The 16,778-nt window shown below is 37.6% G+C and overlaps 1 protein-coding gene across 1 annotated transcript in view; it reads right to left on the reverse strand.

Annotated features, from left to right (window-relative positions):
- The window catches only part of LOC121431613 (probable ATP-dependent RNA helicase DDX46), a 30,276-nt gene extending 15,870 nt beyond the window's left edge, over positions 1-14,406 (reverse strand). The window contains exons 1-11 of the mRNA XM_041629181.1: positions 14,304-14,406; positions 12,950-13,282; positions 10,898-11,101; positions 10,150-10,351; positions 8,423-8,632; positions 6,628-6,873; positions 5,738-5,860; positions 4,750-4,918; positions 4,168-4,288; positions 2,325-2,500; positions 1,041-1,162 (exon numbers count right to left, since the gene is read on the reverse strand). Coding sequence (XP_041485115.1) covers positions 1,041-1,162; positions 2,325-2,500; positions 4,168-4,288; positions 4,750-4,918; positions 5,738-5,860; positions 6,628-6,873; positions 8,423-8,632; positions 10,150-10,351; positions 10,898-11,101; positions 12,950-13,282; positions 14,304-14,320 — 1,923 coding nt within the window. The 5' untranslated portion in view covers positions 14,321-14,406. The remainder of the gene's footprint in view (positions 1-1,040; positions 1,163-2,324; positions 2,501-4,167; positions 4,289-4,749; positions 4,919-5,737; positions 5,861-6,627; positions 6,874-8,422; positions 8,633-10,149; positions 10,352-10,897; positions 11,102-12,949; positions 13,283-14,303) is intronic.
- Positions 14,407-16,778: the final 2,372 nt, after the last annotated feature.

The raw sequence follows: 16,778 nt of genomic DNA on the forward strand, positions 1-16,778 counted from the left end.
ATAGAAACACTGTTTTTCGATGCATTCATTGAAAGCAGAGATGCCAACCTCTTGACACAAAAAATCAGACTGAATATCCTAAAAAATCATATTTTTCAGTGGGAAATCAGATTTTCATGAAAACTCAACATGACCAGTGCAACCCTGTGAACGGGGATGTATCTCCTGTGCAATTCAAATTACTATATCACAGAATTGTGATATCCCGACTGGAAATGTGTGCATTAGAAATTGCACATGGTGAAGTAGGGAAAAACTGTTACCGCTACTGGAAGCACGCGCGTACATGTATTACAGGAAAAAAAGACGGACGTAGCTCACTTTTTATGATACTGAAAAAAAGACGCACTTGGCAATTTGAAACTGTGCTTATACATACACAGCACACGTATATGGGACAAAAACAGGACAATGACAGAAAGTCGGGAAATCGTATTTTTGATGGCCAAAATCGTACTGTCGTATTTTACTTGTTTTATCGTACTAAATACGATAAAATCGTACTGGTTGGCATCTCTGTGAAAGGAATAGTTCAACATTAATACATGATCTTCATTCATAATCAACATATGAATCATCTTCAAAAGCCACCAATTGTCATCATTTCAAAGTCATTCATTAAAATCATAATCACCCTCATGACAATGATCATCATCATCATCTTAGTCATCAGTACCTCCTTCGTTGTCAAAACCAAAATTTTCAACATCATAACCATTATTTACAGCCAACATCAGCATCATCATCATCCACATCCACATAATCATAATCAACACAATATCATCATCTTCATCATCATCAATATCGTTATCATCACCACCACCATCATAATCATCATCATCTTGTCATTATCATCATCGTCCCGCCATGACCAACATCATCATCACAGTAATCATCATCATCATCACCAGAGTGATCATCATACCTGCCACCAACCTTGCTGCCACCACCATCATCACCACCACTATAAAATCATTGCCCTATTCAGGCTTGACAAAGCAATTGGGCAAACATGGCACGTTATCGTGATATCTTCGTACCTGTTCACTGATGCCTGTACCGCCATATACACATACTGCCCTCAATCCCATGGACTTGGTGAACTTCTTGCACTCCTTGAAAATCTGCATGGCTAGTTCTCTGGTAGGAGTCATTATCAGTGCTAAATAAAATCGAAAAATCGAAATATCATTATCTTGAACTATGCAAGTTAAAGAATACACCAGTTTATACTTGAAAATACAGAACTCCAGAGAAGTTTAAACATTTATTTATCTATTGATTCATTCATTCAGACATGTTCAATCAGGATAACAGGATTAGTTTAAAGATTGTTTTTTATCATGGTCGTAGCAAACCTGGCAAAAACGTGTGCAAATCTATCATGAGAGGTTTTCCAGTAATGAATACCGAAAGTAAATGATGTGATTAATGGAAACTGATTTGCTAACTATTGACTGTTATTGATATTGTTGCAAAGTATACTGTCAATGATGAGTTAATAAAGGAAACCAAAACCCAAGAAGAGAAGCAATCTTATTGGAAAGAGTAAAATGAGAGGAACAATTAAAAATAAATTTCATCAAAATCGGTTACGAAATAAGCAAATGATGGAAACTTGAAAACCCTTGTTGTACTTTCTATGGGGATCCTCAAATTGGCAAACGTGCTCCAAAATGGCTGATTTTGTGGACAACTCTCCATTTGATTTCTAAACAAATTTTCAGATTTTCCTCATCTTTCAAATTGCATTTTGCTTTCCATAGTTTTGGTTGATCAGATCAACCGTAACTCTTCATAAGACAGGGCACAGGTGTCATGATAATGGCTTTATTCATCTCTTAGAAAGAAATGACCTCGCAAAAAATTTTTCTCTTAAGATGCTCGTGGTGGTGGGGGCGGGTTAACATCTTGCACAATTTTTCACACCAATTTCATAATATCCAGGCACATGATTCTGAATTTTGTACTTGCATCCTCCGACACCCAAAATAAAACAAAATATGATTGTTCAATAATGAGATTTCAAGTAGAAATTATATTTCTAGCCATACCATAACTCATAAGTGAATGATTATTTTGGCTTTCCTAATAAAGATTTGACCTTAGATGGCTCAAGTTATAGAATAAGATAAGCATTTCTGCATCTGAGAAGATTGCCAGAATTAATTAACCAATATTCGGGGTCCCATAGCACACACCTTAGTGACTGACTTTACGATTGATTTTCACGATAAAATGTACATTGTTGTCATGGCAATCAATCGCAATAATCAATTCTACAATCAATTGCTACGCTTTGTATTACTGGACCCAAAACTCACAGACAGGTCCATCGTCACCCTCAAGAGGGTCTTGGTCCATGATGTGTCTGAACATAGGCAATAGAAACGCCATCGTCTTCCCGCTCCCGGTCTTGGCGATACCGATGAGGTCGCGGCCCGACATGATCGCCGGGATGGCTTGGCACTGGATGGGTGTGGGCTTCTCATAGTTATTCCTGGTTTACCGAGGGGAAAGAAGAATGTCTTTGTGAAAATCCTTTTAGGGGAGCAAAAGGTGTATGATCTTAGTCTGCAAGTAAAGACCTTAATCAAAACTTTGATAAACAAATGGGTCTTCACAGAAGACTAGCACATAGAAAACTCGTTGCTTCAAGCAAGAGAGGACCTTTAGCACACATGTCATTTTAGGCTGCCCTTCAGACCCTTTTACTCAAGTGAGGGATTTGCATACTAGTGTGATCTCACATGTTCTCTGCATTTATAGCATCTTCTACTGCACCTCTAGAGATAATTGATAAAACAGACAATGAATACTCCTATGATTACATTTGTACTGAGAAACTAAAATGTTTAGAGAAGATCAGAACCTATTTCACTACGAAGTTACATAATCATTGCAGTGTTAATGTATTCAATAGTGAATTGGTGTGTTATCATTCTGTACTGACCACAAAGAAATATTATCAGTGCTAACAGTGCACTAACGGAGGCCCTGTTACAACCAGTGATGTAGCGGTGATGCCTAATGTTACAACAATGCATTACTTAATACACATTGAAATAAATATTTTGACTTCACAATCCAAAAGATGTGACTGAGCTTACTGTTAGCGCTGTGTTTCGCTGACAATATTTCTGTGCTGTCAGCACAGATGGGTCTATATTACAAGGCTACTATTATTATTATCATACACGGTTATCTAGGAGTTAGTATACACTTTTGGTGTTCCTAGATTGATATCATAAATCATTAATATTGTCACAAGGAATAACTACACAAACTCACAACTAATCTATTATACTGTTACAAAGTCATGAATATTACCAACGCACACCTTTCACAAGGAAATTCACATCTAGTTGAGAATAATGGGTCTATAATTAAGGGACAACATTGGTGTCAGGAAAGAAATTTAATTACTGATGTGTCTCGGTTATAGTTTATAACACAGGAAGTCTTTTATTAATAGAACATGTTGCTTAATGCACTCATCTGTCAGTGCAATTCTTTGAATTACTTTATAGAAATTTTACAGTTAGTCCTAGTAACGGTAGGGTATATTAGGAAGTCAATTTGAGTAATTCAGAGAGAACCACCTAAGCCAGAATAGACTACAGATGTTCGTGTAGGCAGTTTTAAGTTAAAACTGAGGGACTACGTCGGTGACGAGATAACGACCCCAGCTGCCGCCGGTTCTCCACCGACATGACTGGTCAAAAAATCATGTCATCATTGGGGGCTCGATCTCGTCCACTAATTTGTTGAAGCCACATCTCTCTTATCTGGGGGCTACTCATCGAGGGGTAACACAGTCTGCGGAGGCCGAGGCCGAGTGGAAGAGACATCGCAACCTGCGGAGGCCAGGAACTGGACCGACCACCAGGGCCAAGTGGGGCGTGTCAGACCAGATAGGATGATGGGGGCTCACATCAACGATTACCGTTTAAGTTAAGTTATATTTTGTTATCCATAACCCACATCATGTATATTTCGTTTACAATTATTGTCAAAGAAACCAAAAGAAATATTGAAAAGGTTTGATTAAATCTTTCATAACTGTAATCCTCAGTTTTTACGTATTCCTTATTTGGTGTCAAGCAGCAGTAGATAAATAATTTTTCAAAAAGTCACTTCCCACGTGACAACCTTGGGAGTACTTACTTCTTGAGGACTGTGAGGACTCTCTTGGAGACGCCGCACTGCACCCAGGAGTCTACCGGTTTAGGACAATTTTTACCACGGACCCTGACACCTTCCAGGTCAGAACGTCTCTTGTCAACCTCTGTAAAAATACAAAGAGAGCAAATTCAAATTCAGGAGAGTTCCAGGAAATTATAAAACTTTTTTTACGTCTCAGTCGGACATAAGTTTTTTACAATCTAACTTCACTTTAAAAACTGCTCAAGACATAATCATTTGAGAGCATTACAAATTTACCCAGGAACTAGAAACCAAAATGATTTATTTACAATGCTCCAACATGCTCAGATTTAAATACTACACGGTCATTCGACCTTTTACAATATTCTATAAATATACATGAAATAAACTTCATAGGATATTTATTGAAAGGCCCTTTATTAATAGGACAACTTTTGTTTTCTTTAGATCTGCTTTTACACTGAAGATCAAATGGCGTTTTTTTGTCAAGAAATGCCCTTTTGTTGTGTGTTTTACATAAAATCACAATGATGACAAGATAATAAGCGAAGAAAAACCTTGTTTTCCAGCCTTCAACCTCACCTTCTGGGGTAAGACGGGCAAGCTCCGGTACCTCTATGTAGAAATCCTTCCTGAAGGGTTGATATTCAATCTTAGAATGATCTACCTTGGCTAATTCTTTCTTCTTCTTCTGCTCGATGGCTGCCATGGTGTCCATCAGGTTACTCTCTTTTTCTTCCTCAGAGGAATACTATCAGGAGATAAAAGGGTAATAGTAAATAATATTCCACTTTCATTAAGAGCACTTTACATCAGTAAAGTCTCTTTCTTCTTCTTCAGTAAAATGGCATATAGTCATTACTATTTGACTTTTATGAAGTAATCTATAGATCGGTAAAAATTCTTTCTTCCATGCTCAATTGCTACCATGGTTTAAATTAGGGTACTCTCTTTTTCTTCCTCAGAAGAATACTACCACTACCAGTGGATATAAGGGCAATAGTCAATAATATTCCACTTTCATTAAGTATTCTTTCCATTAGAGAGTCAATTTCTTCTTCTGTGACAGGGCAATAGTCAATAATATTCCATTTTCATTAAGTATTCTTTCCATTAGAGAGTCAATTTCTTCTTCTGTGACAGGGCAATAGTCAATATTATTCCACTTTAATTAGGTGCCCTTGTAAATCGGTAAAATAAACTTTCTATTTCTGGCCAATGACTGTAAAGGTGTCCATGAGGCTATTCTCTTTTTCTTCTGCAGAATACTATCAAGAGATTTAAAAGATATTAGTTGTTAATATAATATTCATGGCGGTGGGTTAACGTGTAGTCCCATTCAGATATTTTTGCGTGGATTGCATGCCATCTTTATGGCAGACCTGAAAAAATAAATAACTGCACTAAACAGCACGTCCCACACAAAAAAACCCCAAAATTATCATTTGTGTATCATAACTTATTCGCAAATTCAATAGACAAATGACTCATTTTTGTAAGGATTAGAATAATTCAAAGAAATGATACCAAAAAGTCAATAAAAGTCAGTAAAGGTTGATTTATACCCTACCTCCATGGCATCTTGATCATTCTCCATGAGTTCCCCTTTCCTCCTGGGTGTGGTGACGACCGGTGTGGGGACCGGAACACTCTTCTTCTTCACTACTCCTGTCACTATGCTGAACTTAGGAGCCTGAAACATAATTCAGAAGAAAATAAATATTTCAATGGGAAATGATTAATTGTAATAGCAATACTAATGATGATGATGATAAAGATGAAGATGATGTTGATGATGATGATGTTGATGATGAAGATGATGATGAAGACGATGACAATGATGATGGTGAAGATGATGATGATGATGAAGATGATGATGATGATGATGATGATGAAGATGAAGACAATGATGATAATGATGATGGTGAAGATGATGATGATGTTGATGATGATGATGATGAAGATGATGATGAAGACGATGATGATGATGATGATGATGATGATGATGGTGAAGATGATGATGAAGACAATGATGATAATGATGATGGTGAAGATGATGATGATGATGATGATGATGATGATGATGAAGACAATGATGATGATGGTGAAGATGATGATGATGACGACAATAATGATGATGATGACGAGGATGATGATAATGATGATCATGAAGACGATGATGATGATGGTGGTGGTGGTGTTGGTGGAAATGATGGTAATGATAATAAGAATGCTATTGTACATTCATAATTTCATATTACATGAGCACATTGCGTACACATCTATTGAAAAATTGGTCATTGTGTTTTGATATCATCCCCAGTTACAAAGCTGTACTACTCACAAAGTTTTCATGTCAAAAACCATTTACACCTTGGTAAAGAGTGGTAAATTCAGATTTTAAGACATCTCCAACATTAATTAGTTTAGCTTTAATAAGATCCCTGAACTATATCTTACCTCTCCTGTACCATTTCCATTATTGTTTGCTTTAACAGCCTTCTCAACCGGTGGAGGGGGCTTCTTGTCCTTACTGCTAATTTTCTTCACCTCCGCTTGGACACCCATCATGAACGCATCCAGAGGGTCGATGTCATCGTCGTCATCCTCCTCCGTCTTCTTCTCATCCTCCTTCTTGTCGACGTCCATCTTTTCCTCGTCGTCCTTACCCAGACTTCCAGGGGGTGGCTTACTTTCTTTGGATTCCTGGAAGATAACGGATAGAAGTGTGCATTATAGAATCAAAGACAAACTCCACGGGGGTCTTTCACAAAGATTTAAGTCTGACTAAACATCACACTTTAAAGGGAATCCAATCCAAATAAAAACTTGTTTCTAGAGGAAAAAGAAAAATCAGACAAGTTGATAAGTTAAAGATTCACCAATATCGGACAAACAATATGAACGTTATGAATTTTTAAAAGTTGTAAATATTGGTATTCACTATATACAAGGAGACTTCAAATTGGCTGCATATGTGATGTCATAGTGATGTAAGGCAAGGACTACTCTTCGATGTACTACAATACATAAATGGCTAAAATGTTATTTCATTCAAAAGTTTTACTTTTGAATCATGAGGAGATAAAACAATATTCTACCTGGGTTATATTCAGATTACAGCCCCAGGGGAATAGGTACTTAGGAGAAAACCACAAATCCCTTATATTCAAGTACATGGCCTATTTGTTGTCCTTGCCCCTTGTCATAATTTAGTTAACCAGTTGCCAATTTGAAATCTACATAGTCTTAGGGATCTCAATTTCAAAACAGCCGTATTTTTTATTGTTTATTCCATTTCTTTCAAACTTTCACCATTCTGTCTTATTTATTTTTCTTCATTCCAATACAACATTTTATGACAAAGGCTGGATTTCCCTTCAAATTCTAGGTTGCGTGTGAAATATGGTGCATTAATGTGTTGTTCAGAACATACTCCGGGGACTCAAGATTGAATACTCATCAGAGAGACACCATGAGTGATTTCAAGTCCGGTGTTAGCGTTGGTGTCAGTGTTGGAATTTGAATTGCTTCCCCTAGCTCCAAAACCTATTCTGAGTTTGTAAAACTGATCCAGATCACACTTTTTACATCTCAACAACTAGCGAGTGGCTTTTCAGGACCATCTCTATTTTATGTTTGGTGTTATACTTGTGTCAAAATTGACCTAACACCGACACCAAAAGATCGACACTGAACTTGAAATCACCCACTGTGTATGTTGGCAGTGAAGCATAACTTTTGATCAGATTCAATGCTTTCAGACCCCCCCCCCCCCCACCCCTCCATTGTGGTAACAATCAAAATTTAGTTTATCAGAATCCATTGAAATGACTAACCAGGTGTTTGCATGTATAAAATTTCTCAGTAATTAGCACAATAGACATGGTATAATGCACTATGAATTGTTATACAGCATATCTTTTTTTTTTTAATCTAGATACACTGAACATCATGGCAATGTGTAACATGAGTCTATCTATATCATCATCTAGAAAAAAATTGTGATATGATACGTTCCCTCCGTTATTTTTAGGTTTGGTGTGGATGGAAAGACATATACTGGATGGATGAAAATCTCAAATGGAAGCCATCTAGAAAACTAGAAATTATGATGTCCCTCCTTTTTATTTTTTTAACAAAACACTTGTATGAAAAACGTATTTTTCTCCTTGACCTAATACCCCAGTGTTATGTCAAATATAATTCATTGAATTGAAGAAAAAATTCCAATCACATAGACCTACAAACTCACATCCTCTGCTTCTGCTTCGTCATCAGCATCATCATCATCCTCCAGACTCCACTTCTTGCCTGGCTTCTGAGGAGGGGCGTCGACCTTCTCCTCCTCCCCTTCGGTCTTGGAGGGTCCTGCAGCGGCTTCCATCGTCTTCTTCCTCTCCATTCTCCATCTCTCGATTCGCTCTCTTCTCTTTTGCATCTCCTCTTCCAGTCGTCTTTGCTCCTGTGTTTGTCGTTTGAGCGGAAAGTAAACCAAGGATAATCATGGAATGACTTTAATATCATCATCATTTTGTACAATGCCTTTTATGTGTGTGTGTATCTGGTATTGATTTTTTTCAGATGTGCATCCATCGTATTATGATTATTTACAGGGTGACACAACACTCGCTCCGGCGACAGTTCCTCCACACTTTATTTCGTATAAGATAAGGTTGGGGTTAGCATTCCTTGAATGCTTTGAGTGCCTAGGTAGCCCAGCTAAAGCCGGGGTAATAATAGCAGGGCCCGCTGGGAGAACAGTTTTCAGAACTGAAGTGGCTTCCCTGGGTAAATATATCTATATTATCATTATAATTATTATTATTATTACACGTACATTTGGGGCAGACCTTTAACATCACTATCTGAAAGATGTGACCAGGGCTCAAACCTCTGCAATAATTTTTTTAATTCCCTATGTAGCTTGGATTACAGGAGCACACCACATCGCCAAGTTATCATTTTCATAGTCATCATCATCATCATTTCTCATAATTATCATCAATGTTATTATTATTGCAATTTGTATTGATGTTATCATCATCATCATCATTTGACCCTAATTAAAAGCTTTCGTTTGTTTCCTTTCTTAAAAAGCAAGTATTATTTCATACAATCCACTCTTTAATCTATTGTTATTCATTCAATACTTTTTAAATATATATTTATGTTAAATGTTCATGTTAAAATGTTTATGTTAAAGGTATATACCTTTAGTCTACTCCCAACCTGTCCCCATTCCTTCTTTAAACATTACATCTCCCTCTGTATACATTTCTTTTTGTATCCCCTTCCAATATTATACGCTGGTATACTTTGTTGTTGTGGTTTTTTTTACTGTTTAGCTTGTTTGTTTACTGAAATTTTACTCTGTACAAATTCTTGTAATTAAGCCTTTGGCTGCTAATTTAATTTTTATCACAATAAATACCATCTATCTATCTGTCTGCCTATCTATCTATCTACCATCCTTATCATCATCATCATCATCATCATCCTTATCAGCATCATCATCATCATTATCATCATCATCATCCTTATCATCATCCTCATCATCATAAACATCATCATCCTTATCATCATCCTCATCATCATCATCATCATTATCCTTATCATCATCATCCTTATCATCATCATCATCCTCATCATCATAAACATCATCATCCTTATCATCATCATCATCATAAACATCATCATCCTTATCATCATCATCATCACCATCATCATCATAAACATCATCATCCTTATCATCATCCTTATCATCATCACCATCATCATCATCATCTTTATCACCATCATCATATACATCATCATCCTTATAATCACCTGGGCCCCCGTAACTTAACTAAAAGCTTAAGAGCTTGATTATAGGGCTTATTTTTACACGTGATCACACTGATCATTAAATGCCATCAAGTATACAAATCAATTGTACAAAGCTTCGAGAGAAATCATGAAGAACCCAGGTCAATTTCTTACCAAAACCAATCCTTTCTCTTCCTTGACCTCCTTACTCTCATCCTTCTTCTCTTCCTTGACCTTGACCTCTTGCTTTACTTCCGCTTCCTTCTTCACCTCCGTCTCTACCTTCCCCTCAACCTTGACCGCTGTTTCCGTTTTCACACCGGACGATGATGATCCTTTGGATTTGCTGTCCTTGTTTGGAGATCTCGAACGAGACCTAAAGGATTCCAGATTCAAGAAACTTATTTCATTCCCATCACAAATATACATCAAATAATAAATATACATAAAATAAAAGGGGGAACAAAGAGCTTTTATCATAAATTAACATGAATATAATTTTTTCTTTGAGACACAAATGGATAGAGTTTAGAAACTTCTTGAATGAATGTTAAAAACTAACCCTTGTAGCTCTTGTATATCCTACAAGCAAATATTTGTAATGTTTGCATAGTGTCATAATGGGATACCAGTTGAATATGTAGATTTTATCATATTTTCAGCACGTCTACGAACAAGAATACTGTTGCTGATCTAGCACCATGATAACCTTTGGATAGTGTGTATGCTCTAAAAGTCCACATTATTATCACTATTATTATTATTCATTGCAGACCTTAAACAAAGAGAAAGCTTGGATGGGCAAAAACGACCTGGCACTAACATTATATAGAACAGATGAAATTCTTGCCTACAACTGTATTACTATTTCATGATGTAATCAAAACTATTCAAAAGATAGGAAAGCAAGACAGGAACTCGCCTAGATGCTCGATCGGCAGACAGTGACCTCCGACCCCTGCTCCGACTTCTCTTGCTTCGCTTGGGACTCCTGGAGCGAGACCTGGACCTCCGTCTCCTGGTCCTGTCCCTGCTCCTTGAGCGCCTGGATCTCCGGTCTCGGTCCCTATCGCGGTCTCTATCTCTGTCTCTATCCCTGTCTCTTCGAGGGGGACTTCTTCTATCTCTGAAATGTGATAAAAGGAGAATGAAATCTTTGGAACAAGATAGCTTGTGTGAAAACAGAAAAATCATAGAAACAAATCAATGAAAGTTTGAAAAAAATCAGACAAATAGTGAGAAAGTTATGAGCATTTGAATATTGCGATCACTAATGCTATGGAGATCCTCACATTGGCAATGTGACAAAGATGTGTGATGTCATTTGTGAAGAACTCTCCCCATTACTTAAGTATGTATTTCACTTAAATTGCCTCTTTTATCACATCTATCAGTAGATCATGTGTTCTTTCTATAGGAGGGCATGTAATACAGATTTTTAAAGAATACATCATGGATAAAGAGTTTGTATCACCATAAGAAAAAGCAAAAGGGACATTTTGAGGGTATTTTATAGTCCCACGAAGGGAAAGTTGTTCACATGTGACATCACACATTCTTGTCACATTGCCGATGGGAGGATCTCCATAGCATTAGAGAAGGTAATCAAATGCTCATCACTTTCTCATTATTTGTCCGATTTTTCTTTGTTCTTATTCTTTGATTCTCTGTTTCGACACAAGCCTACTTGTTCCAAAGGTTTCATTCCCCTTTAAAGACTAAATCTCTGCCTACTGGAACTAAGTGGTCCCTATATAAAGGCTATTGGAATTACAAATATAAGAAGTCAGTATGTAAAAGCAACAGAAAATTTTGTATGATGATTTTCCACATTAGTGAAATAGAAAAAAAGCAAAAACTAGAAATTTTCAAACAGATGGGAAATCTGTTTTGGGTAGAATTGCATTTCCATTAAAATATATATCAGGTGGGTGTTTCATAAAGGTGTTTGTAAGTTAAGAACGACTTTAAGAACGACTGGTGATCCTTTCTTGTGCGCAAAACCCTCGCCAATGAAGGTTTTTGTGTATATCATTTACCCCAAGAAAGGATCACCAGTCGTTCTTAAAGTCGCTCTTAACTTTCGAACAGCTTTATGAAACGGCCCCGGGAAGAAGGATACGGTAAAATAGGGGACTTACTGGTAAATCATGTGAGAATCAGATAATGGTTAAGTTTGAAGTCAGGTTTTAAATTAAATTCAGATATTTCACAAGGGCAATCATCACTACGTATCATGGAATAACCATTCATTAACCAATTAATAAAAATCATGGAAATAATTGTTCATATTACATCAATATAATATGAAAAAGGCCTATTACAGAACCCAATATCTCTACATTGTAGCTCTCTCTCTTCCAAAGATGCAACCTAGTTCTGCCAAGAGGATCACTTTTGATAGCAATGATTCTATTTATTGCTCTGCTGACAATTGCTCAGATGATTAAATAGTAACATCAGACCAATTGCATACATCATAAATACCTCCTGAACTAATTTATATTTGATTTCGAAAATAAAAAAAACTTGTTCTTGTGTTCTCAATGTATGACAAAGATATTGATAACCCTTTTGCTTTATCCCAAGAAGTTAGTCTGCACAGAGAATCACACTTTGCTTAGTCAACAAATTGCTCCTTTGATAAAATAGGAACATCAGACCAATTATAAATCCTAACCCGAACCCTAATCCTAATCCATATACCAACAACCCAATCCTAATCCTAACAATAACCATAAGTCTTCTGGCTAACAACAAAGAAAGGATCAGGGGCCCGTTTCATAAATGACTTGCAACTTTGCCATAATGGCAACTACCATGGCAACAAGGCTCAGCAGCCAATCAGAATCAAGGTTACCATGGTACATGTAGTTGCCATGATGGCAAAGTTACAACAGATGCAAGTGCTTTGTGAAACGGGCCCCAGGAGTACTTTTTCGCAGTACTGAGCAAATGTCAGGTGGATTCATACCTTCTCCTGTCTCTTTCTCTGGATCTGGATCTTGACCTTCTGGACCTATCACGTTCTCTCTCTCTGCTGCGTGATCTACGCTCCCGCTCTCTGCTGCGTGACCTACGCTCCCTCTCTCTGCTTCGTGACCTACGCTCCTTCTCTTTGCTGCGAGACCTACGATCTCTCTCTCTGCTGCGTGACCTCCGTGACCTGTCTTTGCTCTTAGACCTGGAACGTGACCTCCTCCTTTCTCTCTCCTTGTCCTTATCCTTTGATCTCTCTGGAGATCGTTTCTTCTTGGAGCTGTCATCAGCTTCGGGGGATTTGGATCTTGACCTCTTGCGATATTGCCTGCAAGAAAGATAATAGCCTTTCATTAAAGGTCATTTTAATTGAGAAACATTGTTTTCATAGATGTTAAGTAAGTTCAAACCAAAAATTAAATAAAGTTTGAACGACAGCAATACGTGACCTAAAAATGAAATCACAGCAACCGACTTGTCCGATGTGGCTAATTTGAGGAGATCAATTATATCCGAGAACAAATCTGACTAATCGTCGGCATTCGTAAGACTTGCTAGGACATTTGCAAACAATTACTGATGGGGAAATTTGGTCATAGTCAGCCGGCTCGAAACTGCATATTGGCACCGACACTTGTTCACTGCTACCACCCTGCCTGTGGCTGTGGGGAATCTACAGGTAGGACTATGGTATGCCAATGTTGTACAGAGCACACACTTTAAAAAATCATTAAAATATCACTTTTGTGACCAAAATTACTAATTTCCATTACAGTTGCAATTAATTTTTCATAAGTAACTTGGGAATAATATTTGTATTCACCAGAGCACTCAAAAACTTGAATTTTGGGCATATTTTTGTGTACGCCCTCTATTGGTGGAAAGTAATATGGCAAGAAAATTTTCATTTTTTGATCTCTATTTTTAATTAAGAAAAAAATGATTTAAAGAATCAAATTTAAATAAGACAAATTAAGAGCCAGGTTGTATTAATAATAGGTGTAATGGAACCTGACAGTGCCAACAAATCAAACATTTGCCCCAAAGAAAAAGAGAAAATAAGCCAAACATTGCCACACATGGAGATATAACTGAGAACAAGGTTATATCATAACCTTGTTCATTGAATGAGTGGGCACCGATAGCGATAAGGCGACCCCACATGACCCAAAACGTGGCATTAAATACGGTATGTGGGACCGAAGCCAAGTGAAGTATTTAGCAGTGAAATCGGACTTTTTTGTAACGTTCAACATGCAACAGTGCAGTGGATGTCTTGCTCTCAACATTTTGGGAAATATTGGACAAAATTTTAAAATCAATATGTTTTAAGAGTGAATCCTACTTACCGGCTTTCTCTCGGCATTGTTTATCTTTTACACAAAAAACAACTTTAGAATTAAAACGCAGTGGAAATGATATGAGTACCGTATCCGAAAATGCCGAATTGTCGTGATGCATGTCGCGTATCGCCGAAACGTCCAATTGCAAAAAAAAAAGAAAGAAAACCAATTATTTTCGTAATTTATGAATATGAACAAAAGGCACACTTACATAGGGGCATACCAGTGGTGAAAATTCTTAATTTTTTATGTATGACCAAGAAAATTGAGATTGATTACTTTTACCGGTATGTAAATCAAAATGAAATTGAAGATTGCACAGTTTGGGCTGATCAATGCAACCTTCAAAATTAGAAGGCCCTACAAGTTTGTTTTTTTTTACTGAGGTTTTTACCCGGGGGGGCCACTTCCATTCACGAGTGGATACCATGCGCGACCATGGGGTATCGAAAAGCACCCTAAACACGTAATTTCCATATTCTGAAAATGCACCCCTTAACAAGTATTGGCGTGTGAAACCCTACCCTTAACAAGTATTGGAAACAAATCGATACTCTTGGAAAATATTCCCTGAAATGAACCCCTAAACAAGTACAGGAATGTTTTATTGTTACGGGTCCTTTGGTTGTCGGCTTTACCTTATTTGGTTTAGTACGACCCCACCTTCTACACCTCGCGCAAATAGGACTCTTAACACGTAGTGTTGGGGCAAAAAGGACATCCTTTATAAAACATTTTAATTTTGTTTTATCATCCCCGCAAATTCGACCCTAAACACGTAATTTTCCTAGCGAAATATATACCCTTTTTTCATTATTTTTGTGTTTTTGACACCCTTTTCACGTTACGTACGTAACGTGCCCTATCGTGAAAAGGACATCCTTTTTACGTGTTTTTTTGGTCGCGCATGGTATCCACTCGTCAATGTAAGTGGCCCCCCCCCCCCCCCCCCGGGGGGGTTTTACATGACTGTTAAGAAATAACGAATGCCTGTGAGCAAGCAAACAGGGGACCAACGGCTTAAGATCCTCTCCGAGGGACGTGGGAAGCGTTTAATCAATATTTTTATCCGACAAGTTGTCGGATCTGACATTCTGATTGGCTGAGAGGCACTACGGTTCCTATGGTAACTGTCGGATAAACTGGTACTTGTCGGATAAATTGTCTGACAAGTCCTTTTCCATGAAACACCTCCCAGGTAATGAGGAAAACAGGGGCAGCGGAATGGTTTTCAAAGTGGGGGGGGGGGATGAGCCAAAAGTGGGGGGGGGGGCTGACCATGGCAAAAATCACAATCATATGATCATTTTTACGTTTTTGTACACGGTTTTGGAGAGAGTAACACTGACACGAACCCATTTCCTGGTAACCAGTCCTACCCCCTATATAAATTAGCCTATATATTTATATAGAGGTAAAATAAGTAAAAAAAATGTTGTACTTTATTCAAAACCCATGTCATATTTTCACCAAATTTTGCATGGTTGTAGAGAAAGGTATACTTAAAGGCCAGTCCACCCCAGAAAAATGTTGATTTGAATCAATAGAGAAAAATCAGACAAGCACAAAGCCCGGGGGGCATCACTTATTGACGAGTGGATACCATGCGCGACCAAAAAACACGTAAAAAGGATGTCTTTTTCACGATAGGACACGTTACGTACGTAACGTGATAAGGGTGTCAAAAACACAAAAATAATGAAAAAAAGGGTATCTATTTCGCTAGGAAAATTACGTGTTTAGGGTCGAATTTGCGGGGCTGATGGAACAAAATTAAATGTTTTATATAGGATGTCCTTTTTGCCCCAACACTACGTGTTTAGAGTCCGATTTGCGCGAGGTGTAGAAGTGGGGTTGTACTAAACCAAATAAGGTAAAGCCGACGACCGAAGGACCCTTAACAATCATAACATTCCTGTACTTGTTTAGAGGTTCATTTCAGGGAATATTTGCCAAGAGTATCGTTTTGTTTCCAATACTTGTTGGTAGGGTTTCCGATACGCCAATACTTGTTAAGGGGTGCATTTTCAGAATATGGAAATTACGTATTTAGGGTGCTTTTCGAGACCCCATGGTCGCGCATGGTATGGAAGTGGCCCCCCCCCCCCCCCGGGGCACAAAGCTCAAAGTGAGAGAGTCAATGACTATTTCTTTTGTTTTTTATTGTTTGAACTTAATTATATTTCAATTTTTACGAATTTGATGATTAGGACCTCTTTGCCTGAAGCACAAAATGTTAAAATAATGGAATTCCACGTGTTCGGGGAGGAATGAAACTTCATTTCACATGACAATGACAAGAAAGGCAAAATATTTCATATTTCAAAGAAATAGTGAGTGATGTCATCAGTTCCCTCATTTGCATACCGACCGACATGTGCATATCACTGTTATGTGAAATGAAGCGAAACTTTCTTAATTACATCCGATTTCTCTTTTTATTCAAATCAAGATTTTGTTGGGATGGACTTGTCCTTTAAG

This window comes from Lytechinus variegatus, chromosome 18 (assembly GCF_018143015.1).
Source record: "Lytechinus variegatus isolate NC3 chromosome 18, Lvar_3.0, whole genome shotgun sequence".
NCBI lineage: Eukaryota > Metazoa > Echinodermata > Echinoidea > Temnopleuroida > Toxopneustidae > Lytechinus > Lytechinus variegatus.